This window comes from Myotis myotis, unplaced genomic scaffold (assembly GCF_014108235.1).
Source record: "Myotis myotis isolate mMyoMyo1 unplaced genomic scaffold, mMyoMyo1.p scaffold_m19_p_12, whole genome shotgun sequence".
Taxonomy (NCBI): domain Eukaryota; kingdom Metazoa; phylum Chordata; class Mammalia; order Chiroptera; family Vespertilionidae; genus Myotis; species Myotis myotis.
Window position 1 is genome coordinate 45,595,890 of NW_023416316.1, and position 20,454 is coordinate 45,616,343.

At 42.4% G+C, this 20,454-nt stretch overlaps 1 protein-coding gene across 2 annotated transcripts in view; it reads right to left on the reverse strand.

Moving 5' to 3' along the window:
* The window catches only part of LOC118667497 (histone-arginine methyltransferase CARM1-like), a 230,494-nt gene that overhangs the window by 74,643 nt on the left and 135,397 nt on the right, over window positions 1–20,454 (reverse strand). For both annotated transcript variants that reach the window (XM_036330973.1, XM_036330974.1), the window contains exon 5: window positions 12,325–12,435. In XM_036330973.1, the coding sequence (XP_036186866.1) occupies window positions 12,325–12,435 (111 nt within the window). The remainder of the gene's footprint in view (window positions 1–12,324; window positions 12,436–20,454) is intronic.

The window sequence follows — 20,454 nt, forward strand, 5'->3', positions numbered from 1 at the left end:
CAGTAGTACACATACTGTCTCCAAAATAGATCCATCTCTGTGTGTCGATGGGGCTGCTAAAAATGTTCACCAGTCACGATATGCAACCAAAACTGAGCAGATACACAACACACAGTGATGACCAGGTCCCTGCCCTAAGTGCTGGCCACTCCAGAGCCTAGGAGATTGCTTTGGGCTCGGGGTTTAAAAGGTTATGCTTTTAATTCATATGAATTTAGAAAGGAGAGAGCGCCATTTCCTGCTTTCAGGTCTAAGTTTGGTACCTGTTAGCAGAGGCTGCCTGTCCCCTGGGGCAGCGGGGAGACTCGGCCACACATTTTTGCTCCAGCACTGTGTCACCCGTGGTGCTGGCTTTGGTCTCACCTTGATTGAAGTTCATTTGCACAGAGGGTGACCCTAAAGAAAAACACGTTTCTCCTTCCAGCACAGCCCCAGGAGGTGGCCAGGCCCGGCAGTTTCTCGGGCACTTTACTGGCCATTCACTCTAAAGTGTGGGGATACTCATCTGTCATTTCACGGCTTGTTGGCAGGAAAGCAGCAGCGCAAATACCAAGAAGCCTCAGCAGTCGGTCCGTTTCGCGCAGGTCAGATGCCCAGTAATATGCACAGTGTGACAGTTTAATCAGAGAATCGTGCGGTATTACTGCTTCTGCCTCAGAGGAGCAGACTTTCTTTGCTTTTCAAGAAAGCTCTTTTCAGATAGCTATTAGCTTGTTGAATGAGGGACTGCACAAAAGAAATGCGGGCTCCTTGTGGTCTTTCAGATCATTAAAAAGTAACCCAGGTGGCAGAGCCAGTTATCATTTCCTCAGCGGCCGTGGATGAAAAGAGCAAGATTGGACACCAATCTGGGGCTACATGACGGCCCGGCCATCCGCCCAGAGTGAAAGCGGGTTCATCAATTCCGTGGAAAATAAGGAGTCAAAGTGATTACTTAGCATTGTGTGGGCAAGCCAACCTGTTGATTCGACTGCATGTGTTGCTCTTCAGATGTCCGTCTGGTCTTGAAGAGTCTCACACAGCCAAGCAGTGATCTTGTTTTTTTGTTTTTCTCTCTTGTGGGACTTCCTACAGGGTCAAACTCTTGAGCTACCTGGAACTGGCCGGGCAAAGTAAAGTTGGGGTGTGTGTGTGGGGCGGGGGGGGGGGGGGGGGAGGTGAGTGTGAGGCAAATTCACTGAGTTCTCAGACATCAAGACATTGTTAGCAATGATTGGTAATCAACTATCGGAATGCTTTTCTGTTACATTCCCTGGGAGAGCTCAAATAATGCCTTTCTTATTTAGGCGAACTTGCCCACTCTGCTTGCCAAGAGTATGTGTGGCCTAATCACAATTCCCCTAAAATGTGTAGCCACCAGAGCAGAAAAAAAAATGCTTTAGGTCAATAGCACTTTCTGCAAATATGCTGCTTTTCTACTAATGCCCAGACTCAAACTGGCCCTTAAACATTGGCTGGCAATCTCTAAGCACCATGGGGCTGCTAGGGGGAGAGAGAGGAACGGGAAGGTGAGAGGCTGTGAGTTCAGACTTTCACTTAAGGAGAGCAGATTTTGGAAGCTGCCAAGTGAGTTAAGGGGCTGGTGAATTATGGGGTAAGTGGGGATATGATACACACGTCAGTGCTGGAAATGGGGACAACTTCCCATGGCAGAGGGAAAACAACTGTGGATTTGGGGCAAACCCCTGAACTTCCTCTGTAAACTGAGGAAGCTGAACATCAGTTTCAAAAGGGTTGTTTTGGGTTTGTTTGTTTGTTTTTGCGTCTAGACCAGCCATGGGCAAACTACGGCTGTGGGCCGGATCCGGCCTGTTTGAAATGAATAAAACTATTGAAAAAAAAGACCGTACCCTTTTATGTAATGATGTTTACTTTGAATTTATATTAGTTCACACAAACACTCCATCCATGCTTTTGTTCTGGCCCAGTTTAAGAACCCATTGTGGCCCTCAAGTCAAAAAGTTTGCCCACCCCTGCTCTAGACCCTTCTTTAAATATAAGTTTATTCAGAAGCCCAATAAGTGAAATGGATGAAAAGGGTGTTGCTCTTCTAAACATCAGAGAAATATGGACCAAAGCTACAATGAGATATCACCTCACACCTGTTAGGATAGTATTTCCAAAAAATAGCAAAAAGGTAAGTGTTGGCGAGGATTTGGAGAAATTGGAACCCTTAGACACTGTTGGGAGGAATACTGAATGGTGCCTCCACTATGAAAAATAGTATGGAGTTCCCACAAAAAAATGTTAAAAATAGAACTGCCATATATGATCCAACAATCCCGCTTCTGAGTATATATCCAAAAGAAGTGAAGTCAGGATGTCAGAGATACCTGCACCCCCATGTTCACTGCAGCATTATTCACAATAGCCAAGATGTGGATAAAGAAAATATTATATATTCAACAGCATGTTATTCAAACCTTAATAAAATAACTTTGTGACATAAATGTAGAGGGCATAATGCTAAATGAAATAAACCAGTCACAGAAGGATAAATACTGCATGATTCCACTTACATGAAGTATCCAAAATAGTCGAACTTATAGAGGCAGAGAAGAGAGGGGGAAATGAAGATTTATTTTTCAGTGGGCATAACATTTTTGTTACGTAAGATGAAAGAGTTCTAGAGATGTCAGTACAACATAGCATCTGTAGTATGGTAAATGATGCAGTGCTTTGCACTTTAAAACATGTTAAAAGTATCTATAATGTTAAAACTATCTATCTAATGTTAAATCTATCTATCTAATGTTAAAAGTATCTATCTAAGGTTAAATCTATCTATCTAATGTTAAAAGTATCTATCTATATGTTAAAAGTATCTATCTAAAATATGTTAAAAGTATCACGCTAAGTGTTATCAAAAAACAAACATACCAAAAAAGCATAAAAAAACAAGGAACATTTTGGAGGTGACGGATATATTTAGTACCTTGGTTGTAGTGATGGTTTCATTAATGTATTCATATGTCCACACTCCTTGAGATATATACATTAACTGCTTACAACTTTTAAATAGAAACTATACTTTAATAATGCTTTAAAAACATGGGTGTTGCTCTCACTTTAGAGGGCTTGGGGGCAGGTAGGCTCAGTGCTGCTGTTCAAACTCCCCTCTCTCTCTTAGTACCTGAAGAGTTTCCGTGGAGCATCCTCCAAAAACATTGTGGGAACCCCTTTTAGGGCTGTTTCATCTCTGAAGCTATGGAACGCCAATGGCTCTCAGAGTGTGGTCCCCTAATCAAAAGCATCAGCATCACCCACACTTATTAGAAACGCAAATGCTCAGTCCACATCCCATAAGTACTGAGTCAGAAGCTCTGTGTTACAGAAGCTCTGCAGGCGGTCCTGAGGCCTCCTTGTTTGAGAGCCACTGTGCTATTCCCTGATGCTGAAGAAGGTGTGTTCCCCCCAAACCATCACCAATACCGTGGCCATTAGAGGAGAACCTAGTAGATTTAGGTCAGCAAGGGAAGTCCCTACTGGGGAAGAGACTTAAGAACAGTTATGAATTTCTTCTGCAAATTGAATATCAGAGGCTGCTCAACACACTGCCCCGCCCAGTCTGCAGAACCCCGAGCAGAGTTAAAAATAGTACAGAGACCCTGCATCTTGTAATGCTTTACTTAAAAAAAAAAAAAAAAAAAAAAAAAAAAAAAACTAATAAAGAAAAACTTAAAAGGCAATTTAAACAACATGCTCATGAAAACTGTACTATGCCTGGCCCTATGCTTCCACTGTTGTCTGGGGACCTCCACGTCCATAATAACTGTTCAGTCGATTTGTACAGAGATAAAGCGAGGCCCCAGAATCACACAGATGATAACCACAGTGACAGTAATAATAACAGCTATAGAATGCTAGGCACTGTGCCAATTTTTAATGGGTTTTCTTATTTAATACTCAGAATATCTTAATGAGGAACTGCTATTATTTACAATTTTGTAGGTGAAGAAAATGAGATAGAGAAAGGTCACGTAACTTCTTATGGGAAGCAAAATAATGGTCCCCCCACAGATCTCCACGTCCTACTCTCTGGAGACTGTGAGTTTATTATCTTACACAGCAAGCGGATTGTGTAGATGTGGTTAAAGTCAGGGCACTAGGCGGGGAGCTTATTCTGGTGAGCCCAACACAGTCACAGGAATTTTTATAAGAGGGAGGCAGACGGGTGAGAATATGAGAAGGAGCTGCCATGATGGAAACAGAAGTCAGAGTGATGCAGTCACTAGCCAAGAAATGTGAAAAAAGGCAAGGAACCAATTCTCCCCTACAGCCTCCAGAAAGAACACAGTCTTTTGACACCTTGATTTTAAAGTCCATTGCACCAATTTCAGATTTCTGACCACCCAAATGTAAGGTAACAAATTTGTATTAAGCCACTAAGTTGGTGTTAATTTGTTATAGCAGCGGTAGACAACTAATACACTTGTCAAGGTCACAAGGCCATTAGGCTGTGGATCAAGACTACAACTCCACAATGTCTGAACCTATATCCTCAATTCTAACTCTGGCAACGGTGTTTAGGGCCTTCCCTACATGAGGTAAGTGGTGAGAAGAGGCATGGATAGTCTCTCCCAAGTTGTTTTCCTGTCTTGTCCATCAGTAATCCAGCTATACGAAGGGTTCTTCTTTCTTGGGTGGGGTTTCATGGCCTTTCTCATGGACTATTTTAAAATGCTCCTCTGTTAAGTGTGTTACTAGCTGATTTTTCCAATGAAAGAAGATTTCCTTCTTATATGGCAGATATATCTGCCTGTTAAAATGCTTCATAGTAGATTTCTTGAGGGGAGAAAAGTGGTTTTTCTCCTGGCTCCTGGTTGAACTACCTACAAGGGGTAGGTGCTCTAGCTTCTAGTCAAACACATGCACCTCTTGACCTCCAAAGGAACCACTACCCCGGCTTATCTGAATGTTCCAGAAGGAGGCGGCAATGAGAACTTGTGTCTCACAAGCCACCCTCTTATGACCAAAGTTCCTCCTTATCTGTAATAAGGGCATGATATGATCTGTTCCAAGCACCTCACAGAAACTTCCTTAAGATCTATGAGTTTATAGATGTGGAAATGCATCCTAACCTGTAAAACTTCAGCTATGAAAAAAAATGCATATTATTATTTCTTTAACAGTCCTTATTGCTACCATTTAACTTCATTGTCAGTGTGAAAAATAAAAGGTATTAATGAGTGGGATGAACTTTTCTTACTCAGGCATTTGTGTCTACAGTAGAGCGAGAAGGAAGTAGAAGTAACCTATTGGAGACAGTAAAGAAACTGGAGAAAAACCCCAGCTCAAAGAGTCAAAATCAGAATAAATTCATATTAGAACACTCCAAAGATTATGCTCTTTCTAGTACTCTAGATTAAAAATTAGAAGTACCTTTCTAAAAAATGGCCTTTAAAGCATTTGTGCAGAGATTGCCAACTCACTGAAGCTGGGGAACTCCATGAGAACCTAAGGGCTTTCCAGAATCTCATCGTTGGCAGTCAGAGGTGAAAAATGAGGGGCAGAGCATTTCACTTCTCATCCTTCAGCATTTAATCCAAGTCGCACCTCTCCTCTGAAGCCTCCCAAACCAGCCCAGGCGATGGCACTCGTTCCTGGTGGTGGTGCTTCCCTCTCTGCCTTTCGTGGGCACTTGGCATTCACCGTCTTGTGTCAGAATTTCACTTGTTTGAAACCCATCTGGGTTGTAAAGTACTTGAGGGAAGATATCATGTCTTATATGTGCTCTGTGTCCGCACAGGGCTTAGACTTGTACAGAGATCTGAGATCAGGTGATGAACTCAATTTCTAGGACGTTTTTGCTCACACCTAAAGCTCACACAACAAATAGCCCTGTGGCCTTGCCTAAGCTTTTAGTATCATCCCATGTGTTCCATCACTTTCTTGACTTACTGTTATTATCTTTCCCTTTATTCTCCGTAGCCCAGTTAGGATCCTAAATCTTGAACTTAGAGAACTTGCTGTGGCATACCATACAGATCCTTCCTCCAGGATCAAGGCGCCCATGCTCCAAACTGCTAGGAATGTTGGCAGATGATGGCTATAAACTTCCCTCAGCCCAAGAGAGCCACCTTACCAAAGTCACATACCTTTTAAGGGACCATATACTAAAAATGTGGAATATAAAGATTCTTGCCTAAAGGTGGTTCAACTGAGAAGGGTTTTCCTAGCCTACAGACTCCCTGTGGGACTGGCTGAGCCCTCTTTTACAACTCTAGTGTAGCTGAACTCCTTCCTCTGTCCAGTCCTACCCTGCTTCCCTCTCTTCCCCGCAAGTCAGGTTCCTGAGAGCCCACTGCATTAAACGTCTTGCATGTGAATCTCTTCGTTAGAGTCTGTCTCCTAGGGCACTGGTTGGCAAACTGTGGCTCGCGAGCCACATGTGGCTCTTTGGCCCCTTGAGTGTGGCTCTTCCTAAGCCTTAGGAGTACCCTAATTAAGTTAATAGCAATGTACCTACCTATATAGTTTAAGTTTAAAAAATTTGGCTCTCAAAAGAAATTTCAATCGTTGTACTGTTGATATTTGGCTCTATTGACTAATGAGTTTGCCGACCACTGTCCTAGGGAACCTGCCCTATGACAGATCTTACACATCAATAAGCAAAGGATAAACAATGAAAGGATAAACAATGCCCATAGCAAGAGGGACTGGGAGCGCTGCCTCTCCTAAGGTCAAGCCATACCAGTCTCGCCATGGCTGCCAACGCCTGGCAGTGAACACAGCCATCAGCGTGGACATCGAGTGCCAGAAAAGTGAAGTTTGGCCATCTGTGCTCTCTCCGTCAGTGCCGCCCACTAGAACTTCCTCTAGTGACAGACATGTTCTCTGCCTGCACTGTCCAGGGCGATAGCCACCAGCCATTAGTGGACCCTGAGAACTTGACATATGACTAGTGTGACTAAGGGAACTGACTACTTTTAAAAATTAATTTAACCCTGGCAAATGTGGCCAGTTGGTTGGAGTATCATCCCATATACCAAATGGTTGTGGGTTTGATTCCCAGTCAGGGCACATACCTAGGTTGCGGGGTCAATCCCAGGTTAGGGCACATATAGAAGACAACCAATTGATGTTTTGATGTTTTCTCTCACATCAATGTTTCTCTCTCTCTCTCTCTCTCTCTCTCTCTCTCTCTCTCTCTCTCTCTATCTCTATCTCTCTTCCCTCCCGCCCCCCCCCTGCTCTCTAAAAAAGATCAATAAGCATATCCTCAGGTGAAGATTAAAAGAAATTAATTTTTATATATAAATAGTCCCATGTGTCTTGTGGCTGTCATATTGGACAGGCAGCCCTAGCCTGTGAACCCAGCAGGTCCAGAAAGGCAGGACCACAATAGATCCAATTCCACCTGCTTTTATTTCTACCACCACCCAGGGTACTTGGCCTAATTCCTTAAAACTCGTCCTAATGAGTCATATATAGGGACTGTGTATGAGTACAGTCTAATGAGCCCCAAACGATTATGCACATTGTTAAATCTAAGTGTCAGAGAGCTTTGCTGTAAGTTTATGCTGATTACAACACATAAATCTACTCATGATGGCTCGCCCTCCTAGTCTTTCATTCTCCTGGCCCGCCAAGGGGTTTATCACCTAGATGGAGAGACAGAACATGCATTTGTGTGCAATTTTAAATTAAGGAATACCCCCTCCATGACTCTGTATGTGTATACATTTGATTAATGTCTGTATGGTGTGGGGGCTTTCTCTTTACATTTCATGTGTAGAAAAAAGAAAAAGAGCAAGAGATAGTTGCCATGTTGACGTGGGCGGGCTCACAGCTTGGGAATGCATTGAAGACCTTTAGTTCTGCCCTGTTCCTCAGACAGGGATGATCTCTTATTACTGACTCAGAAATGTCAAAGGGGGCCAAGGGTGAGAGCACATGGCTGCACCAGGCAAGTTCACGACCATTCTGCAAAAATGACTGGACATGCATGCCCTCCGGACAAGGAGTCACTGGCATCACCTTGCCATCTGAGGGCTGGCCCTTACACAATCCGGCCGTGCTGCTGAATGCGACTGACATGGAATCCGACGCAATTTGAAACTATCCTTGTTTACTTAAAGCCCAGAAGCCTGGCGCGAGAAGAAGAATCCCAGGGACAGGCAACGGTAGTTAAATTTGTACATTTTTCTCTCTTGTTGCAATTTATCTTTTCTGAGCAATTTAATGAAGACTCCAGAGGAAAGAATTAACTGTCTGCTGCTTCCATTACCACATAATGAAAAGGTCGGAAGGAGCACCATGCACTGTACGCTGAGCTGCTAGAAAAGCCTATTCTTAGAGTGAGTCTCTTTTGTGGGCTGTTCACACTTGCACGTTGCCACCCACCAATAGTACAGGCGAGTGTCAGTGTGAGAAGCAGAAACCGAGAGCTGGTACAGATGGTCCCGCACAAGGGTGAAGGGCCTAGCCCACAGGGATCAGCGCACGACACCCACAGCAGCAGCGAGGGGCGCGCAGGCCACAGTGTGCATCCAGAGGGACCGGGCTGTCATTAGATTCGCACTTTGAGAAGACTGTAATCATCCTTGGTCCCGAGTGCATTTTTAAGTAGCTTGTCCGTAGGGTTACATCCATCGAAGGCCTCCGGGCAAAAGGGCCTTGCCAGCAGGAATTTAAGGGACTCCTTGCAGTCCCTGCAGCATCTGGAAAGCCACCCCTGCCCCCAGGCTGCCTCACGTACCCAGAGAAGAAAGATTGCAGCAACACACACCTCCTCTACAGAAGGCAAAACCGAAGATAAAATAACACTATGGCGCTTTGGAATTCACCAGGACATTGACTTGTAAAGCTTTACAAGTGAGATCTGTCTAGAAATACCACACAAGAACAGAGACAGTTAAGTACAGGGTCTTCCCACCTCAACACCCGTGGGGACAGTCTCTCCACTCATGCTGGGGCCTCCCCAACACATTCTGATTGGTAATACGGAAAGATTCGATGGATGAGTCACTGTACAGCTTCTTTTTCACCTTAAAATAGGTTATTTTTTTGGTTACATAAAAAATAGCCTCATTTTTAGGAAATACACTGGAATGTTTAAAAATAAAGTTATATTTTATATAAATGACTCACAGAAAAAAGGTATGTGCATATCTCTAATGGCTAGCTACAAATATGAAAATGTATTTAAACATACCTAGGTGTGTATAACCGTGTATGTGTGTGTGTGTGTGTGGTGATGGAGGAGCAAGAGTAAATGATAAAGCAAATGGGGTAAGATGTGAACAGCAGGTGAATCTAGCCAAAGGAATTTGGGAAGCCTTTGAAATATTTTTCTTTTACAACTTATCTGTACATTTGAAACTATTTCCAAGTTTTAAATAGTTTAACAGCTTAAGAAGTTTTAAATAGTTTAAAAGTTTTAAATGTTAAGTTAGTTCCCTTTTCTTCGTCTCTGTATTGACGGGCTTCTTGCTAGAGGCCCTTATAGTTATACAGCGGCCACACTGTGGGTGAGTGTGTCCGCGAGGGTAGCCCCACTCTGCGAGAAGACAACAACCCTGCCGATGTGTTTAATCAGAATGAGAACTCTCTTGGAGAAACCAATCACACAGACAGTTGTAGCACGGCTCCTCCATGGTGTGCTGGTGATTGTTGAGAGTATTTGCTGGGGATGGAGACAGGATTAGGGCTAGGGAATGCAAGGACATATCTAGTTAATTTCTTCCTCTCCTCCCTTAAAATACTACAATCAAGAGTATTAGAATTTTAAAGTTTTAGAAATAAATATCGAATGTGTCACAAACCAAATTAAAATATATGAAAAAAACAAACTATAGGAGAGGAAGAAAATCCCTAAATTTTTTATACCACTCTTTTTTTGGGGGGGGGGGGGTAGGGTGGGGATAGGGAGGGATGTCTGATGCAAGAGATAAGATCAGTTTCTTACTAGGACAGAGCTCTCCGAATACAGGCCTCAATCATTACTGGTTTTCTTATATGCGCCAACAAACAGAATCGTGGACACAACTGAACGTAGATATGATTAAGTGAATGAGTAGCACCTGAGACAAAGTTCTGCACTCAACTCCTCATCTTTAAGGATGCATTTTAAGATATTTTAAAACCTAAGCAGAGACGTTTTTAACTATGGGGTTCTCTTTATATAAGTTTATTTTTTCCTCTTCTCTTTTCTTATTTAGAATTCCATATTGAAAGTTTACTAGGACCATTAAGAAAAAGGTGAGGTACAAACGGGGAGAGGATATTTTCTACCCATATAACTAAATAGGATTAATATTCAAATTTAGAAATCATTCTTATAAATGAATTTAAATTACAAAAACGATTTTTAAAATAATGTGAAAATCTGGGACAGGTATTTCCAGAAGAGAAAGGACAAATGGCCAAAACACTTTGCAAAGATGCTCAAAATCATTAATAAGTGGAAGTACAAACTAAAACCACAAATACCACGTCATCAACTCAGAGTGGCAAAATCCACAGCCTGACAATATCAAGTGCTGACAAAGTTGCAGAACAATGGCACTCTCTAGAAGGAGTGAACATTGGCATACCACTTTGGAAAACAATCTGGCATCACAGAGCAGAACTGAAGGCATGCATACCCTGTGGTCCAACAACTGTACTGTTGTGAATATGCTAGGAAACTCTGACAAAGAGGCAGTGGGAGTCTATGCAAGAGTATTCATAATAACAACACGTTTATAATGGAAGCTATCTAAGGTCTGCCAACAGCACAGTAGACTAACAGCTTGAGGCATTTCATACAACATAACACTATCCCGCATTGAAGATGGGTAAAGAACAGCTATATGCACTGACAAAATGACCCCCAAGCACACAATGTTGGACTTAAAAAAGCCAATTGCAGAAGATCACATATGTTAAGATTCCAGTTTTGGAAAGTTCATATAGGTTTGTTTTTAGGGACAGAAACATATGTGGGAAAACTATAAAAACAACAAAAGGATGATAAACAAAAATTCAAAGTAGTGGTTAAATCTCTTTAGGGCAGAAAGGGGAAGTGATCAGGAAAAAACACACAGACCTTGAATGGAAATGCCAAGAGCCTGTTTCTTGAAAGAGGTGTGGGCACACATTCATTGCATTGTCATTCTTTACACTGTACACATTTAACAAATATTCCTTTGTGTGCAGCCAATATTTACTAAAAAGGACCCTCAAGAATTGTTGAAGAAGCAAATGGCCAAACAATTTTTATCCAAGACTCGCTGAAAGAAGGACAAAGAGTGCAATGACCCTCCAGCCATGAGGCCCTGGAAGTCTTTTCTACCACGCATGCCCACCGGGCTTCTTGTCTCAGTCCCGCTCTACTCCCTCAACCCCAAACCAAGTATCACTCAGAGCTACCAGTGGTGCAGGGTCGGAGGGAATTTTCACGGTGCTCCTTCAGAAGCAGCAGCCAAGCTTTCCTCTCTCTCCGTCATGCAATCTATCCCTCATTAAAATTCGGGCTTCTTTCACGTGTGAATGTCAAGACCACTGTCCTGTTCATACGAGTACACGCACACACCCAAACTCGGCAGCTTGCCTGGGTTGTTATCGTACACAGATATTACCCAACTCTTGACTTTGACTTATTTTCTGTTTGTACACAATTCATAATGATAACAGAGCACCATATTTAAAACAAAGCATCTCCCTGTCCTCCAATTAGAACATAAAATCTGAAAAAGCTCCTTGAAAGGCAGATACCTGTTTGAGATCAACCATGTAGCAGCAGCCCCTTAAACCAAAAGTAAAATTTAAAGTGAGTGGTGCAGCTATTGTCAGTACAGCACTTACAAATAAAATAAACCTAGCTCCAGGGAGATCTGGCTCCTCACCTTGGTAGGTCATTAGAGATAAAAAAACATTCACCACTCTGGCTGGTATGCTCAGTGGTTAGAGCATCAGACTGTGCACCGAACGGTCTCAAATTCGATTCCCGGTCAAGGGCATGCACCTCAGCTGCAGATTAGATCCCCAGCCCCGGTTGGGGGTTGTTCAGGAGGCAACCAATCAATGTGTCTCACATCAATGTGTGTCTCTCTCTCTCTCTCTCTCTCTCTCTCTCTCTCTCTCTCTCTCTTTCCTCTCTCCATCTAGTAGACAGGAAGAAAGGTGTGTTATATTTTCAATACGGTGACACTTTAAAAACAATTGTTTTCATATCAATCACTACAGTGAGTTTGGGCTCTTTCAGCAGTAACATCTCAATAGGGAAAAAAATCAAACTGGTATAAAAATTCTTCTAAATTACTTACTGGAAGAGCCCATCACTGAGTCCCCTGAAGCTTACGAGACTTAGTGAGTAGCAGCTGTAAAAATAGCACTTACCTCAGCATATTGTGCTACTGAGCTGGCCTCAACTGCATAGACTCTCCTGGCTCCAGCCTGTACAGCAAAAAACGACAGGATTCCTGTTCCACAACCAACATCCAGAACAACCTGGAAGGAAAGGAGAAGACAGAAATGGGGTGAAAACACAAACAGGTGCTTGGCTGTTGGCGCCACCCCAACCTGAGCACTGGAACCAGACTCAAGTGCTGGCTTTGATATTTACTATACGTAGTCTTACTGGGGCCAAGTTATGAGTCTCTGTGAGACTCCTTTTTCTCTTCTGTTAAACAGTGGTTATTAATACCCACTTCTTAAGGTTTGCCATAGGGGTTAAATAATATGAAGTGTGTGCAAAGTGCTTGGCACACAACTGGTGTTTTCAAATTGTTACTATTATTATAGTTTCTGTAGCATGGGTTATTTTTAGGATGTTTAGGGCCAAGAAAAGTCAAGTGTTGTGAATGAGCTTGCTTACCAAGTCAGTCAGCATGAACAAAGCAAACACTGTCTCCAACAATTATTAGAATTATATATATCATTATATATTACATTTTATATCCTATATAATAAAACCCTAACATGCAAATTGACTGAACAGCAGAATGACTGGTTGCTATGACACACACTGACCACCAGGGGGCAGATGCTCAACGCAGGAGCTGCCCCCTGGTAATCAGTGCGCTCCTGCAGGGGAGCACCACTCAGCCAGAAGCTGGGCTCACAGCTGGTGAGTGCAGCGGTGGTGGCAGGAACCTCTCCTGCCTCTGTGGCAGCGCTAAGGACCCCTCGCAGGATGTCTGACTGCCAACTTAGGCCCGCAGACATCCCCCGAGGGGTTCTAGACTGCGAGAAGGCGCAGGCCGGGCTGAGGGACCCCACCCCAGTGCATGAATGTCATGAACCAGGCCTCTAGTATATATATATTAAAAACAAGAATCACCTCATTTGTCTCTTAACACCTAGCACACTGGTGTTAAGGTTTTAATTTATTATTAAAACCATTAATATATATATATATATATATATATATATATATATATATATATAAAATATGTAAAATTTTCAGAAATAACTGAACATAAAATCTTTAGAAATCCAAAAGTGAGTTGTTGTTGTTGTTGTTGTTGTTGTTGTTGTTTTACCAGTTCCCTCCACAAAATTGGGAGGTTTATATGGAGAGTATTAAGGCAGTGGACAGATGGAATTAACAGATACTTTTCTTTTATTATCTATGCTCAGCCCCGGGACTGAAGTCAAGAAAACTATCACTCACTGGTACAAAAAGTCCATCACTTAGACCTACATGCTGACAGGCAAGGGTGCCGGGTACACATTGGGCCCTTCTCCCCAAATACTGCGGAAGCTGGGGGCCTTGTCTGATCATTAAATTTCAGGTTATTGTCTTTCTGTCTCACCAGTGACTTTTCTTCTCAGCATCTTTTAGAACTAGCTCCGAGCAAGCCATTTAGTTTGACTAAATTCTTACAACAAACACATGAGTAGACAGCATTAGTATGCCTACTTTATAGATGACAAACCTGAAAGTCAGAGACACTGAAGACCAGCCCAAGTTCATGCTGCAGGAAGTACAGTAGTTAAGAGTTGAATCTGGACACTTCTGCCTTCCAAGCTCATGTTCCATAAAATCATACATCGCTTACTTCAATTCATCTTTACAAATATGACATTTTAACACAGCAATACCAGTAGGCAATGTTTGACAAGGAGACAAAATTCTACTTTTTGTAGGAAAACTTAGCTAAGTTTTTGTTTTGTTTTTACTTCCATAGCTGGGAAATTTTTCTGAAACATAGGAAATATCACGAGGTTATACGTATGTGTGTTAACTGCAACCTCACACTGTGCTGACACAGATCCCGTGCCATTATTTGAAGAGAACATGCTGCTAGCAATGGGCTCACAGTGCTCGCTTCTATTAATCCTAGAGCTGTGGCTGGATTCCATATGGTTTCCTAGGGTTTGGTAATTAGGAGCCTTATCAATTTAAAATGTCACCCAGGCTCCGGAATTTGCTGTCAGGCTGTCTATACTTTTAGAAATACCAAAATTCACTTCTCCTCATCCTCCCAAGGAAATGCATCATCTTTGATGATCCCTGGTCGACTGCAAGAACACCTACGACTGCTATTTAGGGAGTGGAGGCTGTAAGTTGGAGAGTACAATCCACGACCACCAAAAAAGATGCACCTCCTCTCAGTTTTCTACCTGGGGAACTCAAGACCCAGCTCAGATACCACATCTCAGGGGAGCTTTACCTCACATCCCCAGAAAGTCTAGGTTGGGCTCTCTGGCACCTGGAAATAGCAGTTACTATAGGATATTGCAAATATTTCCTTACATGTTTATCTTCCCTACTTGGCCTCTAAGCTCTCAAAAAACAAGAATCACCTCATTTGTCTCTTAACACCTAGCACACTGGTGTTAAGGTTTTAATTTATTTATTATTAAAACCATTAATAAATATTTATTGACTAAATGGCTGAGTGGGATGACTCAATATGGCAGTCGCCTAATTCCAACCTCACCATGAAATGTCTCTGGAAAAGGCTTATGACTTTTGCCAGTCATTCGGACTTTGGGAGTGTTCTTTATCACAAACTTTGCACTCAAAGAGGATGAGCTCAGGATGGACTTGCCTTATATCCTGAACTCTTTCACACAACCTCATCTTCTGCTCCCTGACCTAGTTCTTATTTCTTGGCCTCCACGTCACCTCACAGACATGACACTCTCTACCCAGTCTCTCTTCATGATCTCTGCCCTTTCTCATTGATTCTGATCCAAGCATGTCCCTTGGGTTCCTCCTCTGACTACCTGAGGCAGCCTTCTGCCCTGACACAGGCCTTCTTGGAAGGCTCTGTGCTCCTTTCTGCCACAGGGCCCTCGTATATGGCGTTCCCTTTGCCTGGGACGCTCCTCACTACACTCTGTGGTATCTGTCTATGGTAATTTTTATTTTGTCTACTCAATGTTTACTCTTTGGATGTATTTTTTAAAAATATTTATTGTTGAAACTATTACAATGCTCATTTTGCTAGATCTTTTCAATTTGCTTCTCCAGATCTAGTCTCCACCCTTCTCCATCTTGCTCTTTGTCAAGAGGCTGACCTGTATGGACTACAGCAATGGGATTCCTTTGGACTCTAGTTGGGATCAGTCAAGAGAAAAGATAACAAGAGGCCAGAAGGAGTGAGAAGAGTGAGGTCAGATGATTTATTCTCCTGGCTTCTTCCTTCCTGGAAGAAACAACAGATTGGTAGTGCCCCCCAAAAAGCCACAGCTCTTGTTGGGATTCCATCTCTTACAGGTATTACCATCTCTCAGGTTTCCAGTAATGACCTCTTCCTTTTGCCCCTTTATGCCTAGTGGTGGTAACAGATCCCTACTCTTGCTAGTGCCAGGGTGCTTCACCATCCCACGTTGGCTCCCTTACCTCTGCCCACATCTTTGTAGAGTCCCATTATTTAACTCTTCTAAACTGCCCTGTCATGCATGCCATCTCTCTCCTGCAGGCACCCTGGCTGGCATACAACTCATCCTTCAGATCCCCAGACAATTCCCAACAGGAAAGACTTCTCTCATCTTTGCTCCTCTTCCAGGCTAAGTAAAGTCCTCCTGTTGGTGCTTTCTTATCACCACCTCCTCATACCCTTCCTTCATAACACTCATCACAGTTATAATGTTCCTTTCAGTGATGGATATTTGATTAATATGTGCTCCCTCCCCTGGATTCTGAGCTTTATTAAGGCAGAGACCACTATCTGTTTCTCACTCACTATTGAATCTCTGATATAACATGGGGTCTGTTGAACAAATTGAATAAATAATACTGTGTCTAAGTACCACAAATAGGGAACAGAGTCACTATCTAGAAAATATAGTGCAAATCTGCTACTGCCCCGAGAAAGCACCTTCTACCAGCATAGCACATCCACTCCAATCTAGGGATCTTAAGCATCCTTTAAAGGATACCTTGCTTTTGACATTGCCATTTACCATGATATTATAATACAGTTAGTTCTTGTGCACAGTGTTCCTCTAGAGAGAGAATTCATCTGCAGCTGCCCCTGGCTACACAGGCAGTAACTGTAGGCATGATTAATTTGGGGCTTATATGTGAGAACACCAGAAAGTGGTGTGAAATCCCTGCCAGGACTAATAGGAAAAAGTCAACAGTTGGTCCATGGAACAGTGGCCAAAAGTTCTATGAATTTATTTGTAATTAAAGTAACTTTAAAAATATTTAAATATTAGGATCATCATTTTGCTTGTACAGACTATTTTAATTACATGCCCTTGTGGTTTCCTGAGCAAAGAAACCCTGCAGAATGTTTGGACAAGGCTAAAAAAAAAAGCTCCAAGTGGGTTCAAAGCTGTTTCACTGGATTAACTAGCTCAAAATTAGCAAGAAATATCCAAGTCCTTATGAAAGTGTGAAACGAAACTACCCTTGAATAATAGAATAAAAATAAGTAAATATGTACCATTTGTCTTATACTTACTATGTGCTATGCCTGTTTAGTACTTTGCAGGCTTGTTTACTTGTAATGACAACTCTATAATGTGGATACAATCATTTCCTCCATATGGTAGATAAAGAGACTGAGAATAAGATGGAGTTCAAGTTATGTACTTAATAAATTCCAGAAATGAGATAAAAAACCAATTGTATCTAATGCAAACCTTATGCTCTAGTCTAGCCACTCCCCTCATCTTCAATTCTAAGTTATTCTTTGTACTGTTGAGGCTATAGTAATATTGGTCACATTAACTTTCTTTTCACCCCAACAGTTTTATAATTATCTTCCAATATTGAGGTCCTGATTATCCCACAATAAATTCCTCAAGTTATGCCAGTTATTATTTATTCATTTTTCTTAATTTTCTTGAGCATATCAATGGCTGCTCTGAATTACAATATCCCAACTACCACTTTTGTGTACCTTGCACTCCTAAATTCTATGGCCCGCCCACCTGGGCACTTTTCCTGCCATCACTGCTTCTGCCAGCCATTATTTAATTACACCCGTAGACGCTTCCACTTAACCACACATGTACCTGATGCTCTTGTACAGTATCATTTAATTTTTTAAAAATATATATTTTTATTGATTTCAGAGATGAAGGAAGAGAAAGAGAGAGAAAGAGAGAGAGAGAGAGAGAGAGAGAGAGAGAGAGAGAGACATCAATGATGAGAGAGAATCATTGACTGCTACCTCTTGCTCACCCCACACTGGGGATTGAGCCCGCAACCCAGGCATGTGCCCTGACTGGGAATTGAACTGTGACCACCTGGTTCATGGGTCGATGCTCAATCACCGAGCTACACCAGCCTGGCCAGTGTCATGTACTTTTATCACCATTGTTACCTGACAGGGGCTGCCTATCTCCATAGACTGTATCCACCTCATTCAGTAACCAAACTACTTGGCTGAACAACTTCTAGGCAGTAACAGAATGAGCACAGAGTGCATAGCCTTCTGCCGCCCATCACATCTCTTATTCTGGATTTTGTCAGGGAAGGAAAATTTCACATCCTCTCCTGGGCTGCAGAAGAGATTCCTTTACAGCTTTTGCAGCTTAGATTTGAATCCTGTTCAGATAATTAGCACTTTAATTAGGGCTGAAAATTTCTGCAGTGACAGCTCCATATAAAACAAAACTCTACATCTGTGGTGCAGTGAAATTTGATTTCAACCAAAAGGCTGCCTGTATTTCAATAATGCAGAACCCATGCTTGTGAGCACCCCTGACTAACTCTGTCTGGTCTCCTGGTCTTGTTATGGGGTGGGGCCACAACATTAGTAACAAAGAAACAGAATTTCCGGAGGATGAGGCCCAGAAATCAGGATTTTAAAAAGTTTACCAGGTGATTCTAATGTGCAGCCAAGGTTGAGAACCACTGCTCTAGTATTATAGGAAATATAAAGTATGTTGATCACTCTTAGTTCATCTCATCTCAATTAAACCCCTTCATATGCTACCAATAGACTCAGACTAGCTTTTTCAGCTCAAACCCTTAGGCTCTCAATCATTCACCAGACATCTACCTAGTATCTCCTGTTACCCACTGTGCCAAGCACTGCTGGGTGCTGGGAATACAAAGATGAATGAGCATGACTGCCTGGGAAGGAGAAAGACATATACAAGGAGGTAGTACAGCTCTGGCTGGTGTTTCTCAATGGTTAGAGCATCAGCTCATGCACACTAAAGGGTCTCAGGTTCAATTCCCGGTCAAAGGCATATACCTGGCTTGCGGGTGGGAATCCCAGCCCTAGTGGGAGCGCGTGCCAGAGGTTAGGGGGGCGGGGTGAAGGCAACCAATCAATGTGTCTCTTTCATATGGATGTGCTTTTTTCTCTCCCCCTTTCTCCCTCCCTTCCACTGTCTCTAAAAATCAATGGGAAAAATCTCCTTGGGTGAGGATTAAAGAAAAAGAAAGAAAGTAGTACAATAATGTGCGACAGTGGCAATGTTAGAAATATATAAAGAGCACAAAGTATGAAGGAGGAATAGTCTACTCTACCAAGAGTTCTGGAAAGATTTGAGGTGGCCTGGGTAATGAACATAGAAAAATGAGTCAATGTGGTACCATTTGAATGATGAGAAGGGCAGCAGCTCTAGGAAGACGGATCCATATGAAAAAAGGCACCTAAGATGGACAGAGCCAGTCACTGTCATAAGACAGTAAATTTCCTCAGGAGCACGATGTGTGTCTGAGAGGTGGAAGTGGGAGTATAGCTGAGACATGAACATGGCAAGAGCAAAAGCCGGAGGAACTGGCAGATGCTTAATCATACACGGTCTTGTATGCAAGACTAAGAACTTAGACTTGATCCTTAAGCAAAGAGAGATCATGAAAACGTTTTCCACAGTAGAGAGACTGCACAGTTGCATTTCAACAGCATCATTCTGGGGACCTGGGTTGGAGGGCACAAGATCAGAGGCAGCAGAGCAGACAGAATGGTTCCAACCAACACTGGTCCCTTCCTCCTTCCGGTCAGAACCTCAGTTTTATTGAGCATTTCCCCTCGTCCATATGGTTCTCCATTCCTAGTCCCAGGGAGGGGCTCTGATTGGTCTAGGGCAGTGGTTCTCAACCTTCCTAATGCCATGACCCTTTAATACAGTTCCTCATGTTGTGGTGACCCCCAACCATACAATTATTTTCGTTGCTACTTCATAACGGTAATTTTGCTACTGTTATGAATGGTGATGTAAATATCTGATATGCAGGATGTATTTTCATTGTTACAAATTGAACATAATTAAAGCATAGTGATTAATCACAAAAACAATATGTAATTATATATGTGTTTTCCGATGGTCTTAGGCGACCCCTGTGAAAGGGCTGTTCGGCCCCCAAAGGGGTCGCGACCCACAGGCTGAGAACTGCTGGTCTAGGGCAATCATAGACGGTTTGGTTCTTGCTAGTGATGGCTTCAGGCTCAGGTGTGTGAAACAATGCTGTTAATGAGACCGAGGGGAAGCCTGCCGGTGGCTACTGGCAGACTTCCTCCCTCTGATACAGGTAGCAGAGCAGATGCCTCTTCTCTCCTGAGTGTGGTGGAATTTGGATGTGGTACTCAGAGTAATTGGACTAAACACCTCCTGGTCGTACTACCTCTGACTGTGTCAGCCAATTTGAGTGGGAATTTTCTCTTACTTAAGCCAAAGATAACTGGTACAAGTAGAGCAACTAATTGGAAAACGTTTGCAATATTCCAGGAAAGATTTTTAAAAAAATTGAGAACTAAAATTAGCATGGTACAAAGGGGAATGGAAGAGTTGCAAAATTGCTGAGTTAGTAGACACTAAAGAATTTGAGAACGAAAAGGAAAAAGAAAAGTCTACTAGATTGATCCCCTCCAGGTTCCTGGTTTGGGTGATGTATATAATATGAAAGTCCACTTTCACCTTCAGGGAATACATTCTAAGAGGCCCAGTGGATACCTTGAAAAATACTCAACCTTATATGTTTTTTCTATACATACATACCTATGACAAAATTAAATTTATATATTAGGCCAAGTAACAGATTAAGAATAAGAAATAATACACAGAACAATTATAACATATACTGTGATAAAATACGGGAATTAATTT